Source organism: Arachis hypogaea, chromosome 16 (assembly GCF_003086295.3).
Source record: "Arachis hypogaea cultivar Tifrunner chromosome 16, arahy.Tifrunner.gnm2.J5K5, whole genome shotgun sequence".
NCBI lineage: Eukaryota > Viridiplantae > Streptophyta > Magnoliopsida > Fabales > Fabaceae > Arachis > Arachis hypogaea.
In genome coordinates, this window is record NC_092051.1 from 31,086,134 (window position 1) to 31,087,904 (window position 1,771).

Here is a 1,771-nt window from a genome sequence, read left to right on the forward strand (position 1 = left end):
ATTAGTTTCGCAATAATTGCAATGAGTTAAATATATTAATATTATCCTTTTCACAAAACAGAATGGAATACATTGGGAAAGGCCTCACAATCCCCATTGCATTGATCCAAAGGAAAGACTGCAAGACTTGGAGGTACCAATCAGAGGGATGGACATTGCTTTATCAAGCTGCACTTCTTTTCCCATCAGTATCATCGATGAAGAGCTCAGGGGTACCTTGCTCAATTGCAGAGGAAGATTCAGCCAAGAATTAGATCAGCCAGATAAGTTATTTGCACCTCTTGATACAAACACCACCTCTGAAAGCAAGAAGGAAATTTTGATTAAAAGCATTTCCAAAACCTATAAGGATCTGCCAACCTCATTCTTCTTGTACTGTTTGCAACTTCTCTTCGAGAACTCCCCTGTAGCAAAGAAAACTAACCATGTGGCGGAAAGCCCTCCGAAAGATGATGATTTCAAAGGGATTTTCAGAAAGATAAGAGAGGTTTCTATGAAGTCAATCCCCAGCATGGACAGCTTGGTTTTTGCATTCAAGTGCTCGCTTACATTAGGCCTTGCTATGCTATTTGGGTTGACATACAGCAAGGAAAGTGCATATTGGTCAGGGCTTGCGGTCGCCATCAGTTTTGATCCTAGACGTCAACCAACATTCTGGGCTGCAAATGCACGTATGCAGGGAACTGCAATGGGTTCAATCTATGGGGTTCTATGTTGCTTCATTTTCCAAAAATATGTGGATTTAAGGCTCTTGCCTCTTTTGCCATGGGTGGTTTTTTATACATTTCTAAGGCATAGTAGAATGTATGGGCAAGCTGGCGCAATTTCAGCCGTTATAGGGGCCTTACCTATCCTTGGTAGGGAGCACTATGGCCCTCCAAAACAGTTTGCAATTGCCAGAATAGCTGAGGTCACAATTGGACTCATTTGCTTTGTCATTGTAGAGATACTAATGAGTCCTTCAAGAGCAGCAACTCTTGCAAGAACTGAATTTTCTCGAACCTTGAGAGCACTTCAAGATTGCATTGGCAAGATCGCTATTATTGTCCCTAGAGAAAACGACAAATTGTCTTCAAGTTCTCAAGTACTGAGAGCAGCACAGAAAAATATGAGATGTCTGGTGTCTCAAATGGAAGCATTCATAGTAGAAGCTGAGTTAGAACCAAACTTCTGGTTCGTTCCATTTCATGGTGCCTGCTACCGAAAGATGATCCAATCGCTGTCAAGGATGGCAGACCTCTTTCTATTTGTGGCATACTCAATGGAAAATATCTCACAGTTGTCACAACAGGAAGGAGGATCATGGGTGAATCTCCAAGATCAAATGCATGAGAATATAGAAATTATTAAGAACAATGTCTGTCCTACACTGAAATTCTTTGAAGAGATAACCAAAATCAAGTCTCTCACAGAACTAGAAAAGGAATGGACGAAAAGAAACGTTCCTTGCGACATTGAATCAGGAGGATATCCCAATGCAGATACATTTAGGACCATGTCTGGGGATGAGGAAGTGCATAGCATCACGGGCACTTTCCTCAAACACCTGGAGGACATAGCTACCAAAACTCACGCCAACACAAATGAAGAGATGGTTAAATGCCAAATGCTTTTTCATTACAGTTGCTTAGGATTCTGCACTAGTAACTTGGTGAGAGAAATAATGAAGATTGAGAGTGAATTAAGAGAACTACTAATTTGGGAGAATCCATCAAGTCATGCAAACATGAAAGAAATTTATTGTAAGATCAGCACACTCTGTTCGTGGTAA

At 40.9% G+C, this 1,771-nt stretch overlaps 1 protein-coding gene across 1 annotated transcript; it reads left to right on the forward strand.

Moving 5' to 3' along the window:
- The first annotated feature begins 511 nt into the window (after positions 1-511).
- LOC112754222 (uncharacterized) lies at positions 512-1,771 on the forward strand. The gene has a single exon (XM_029294057.2). The coding sequence runs from the start codon at positions 512-514 to the stop codon at positions 1,769-1,771; it is 1,260 nt and encodes a 419-aa protein (XP_029149890.2).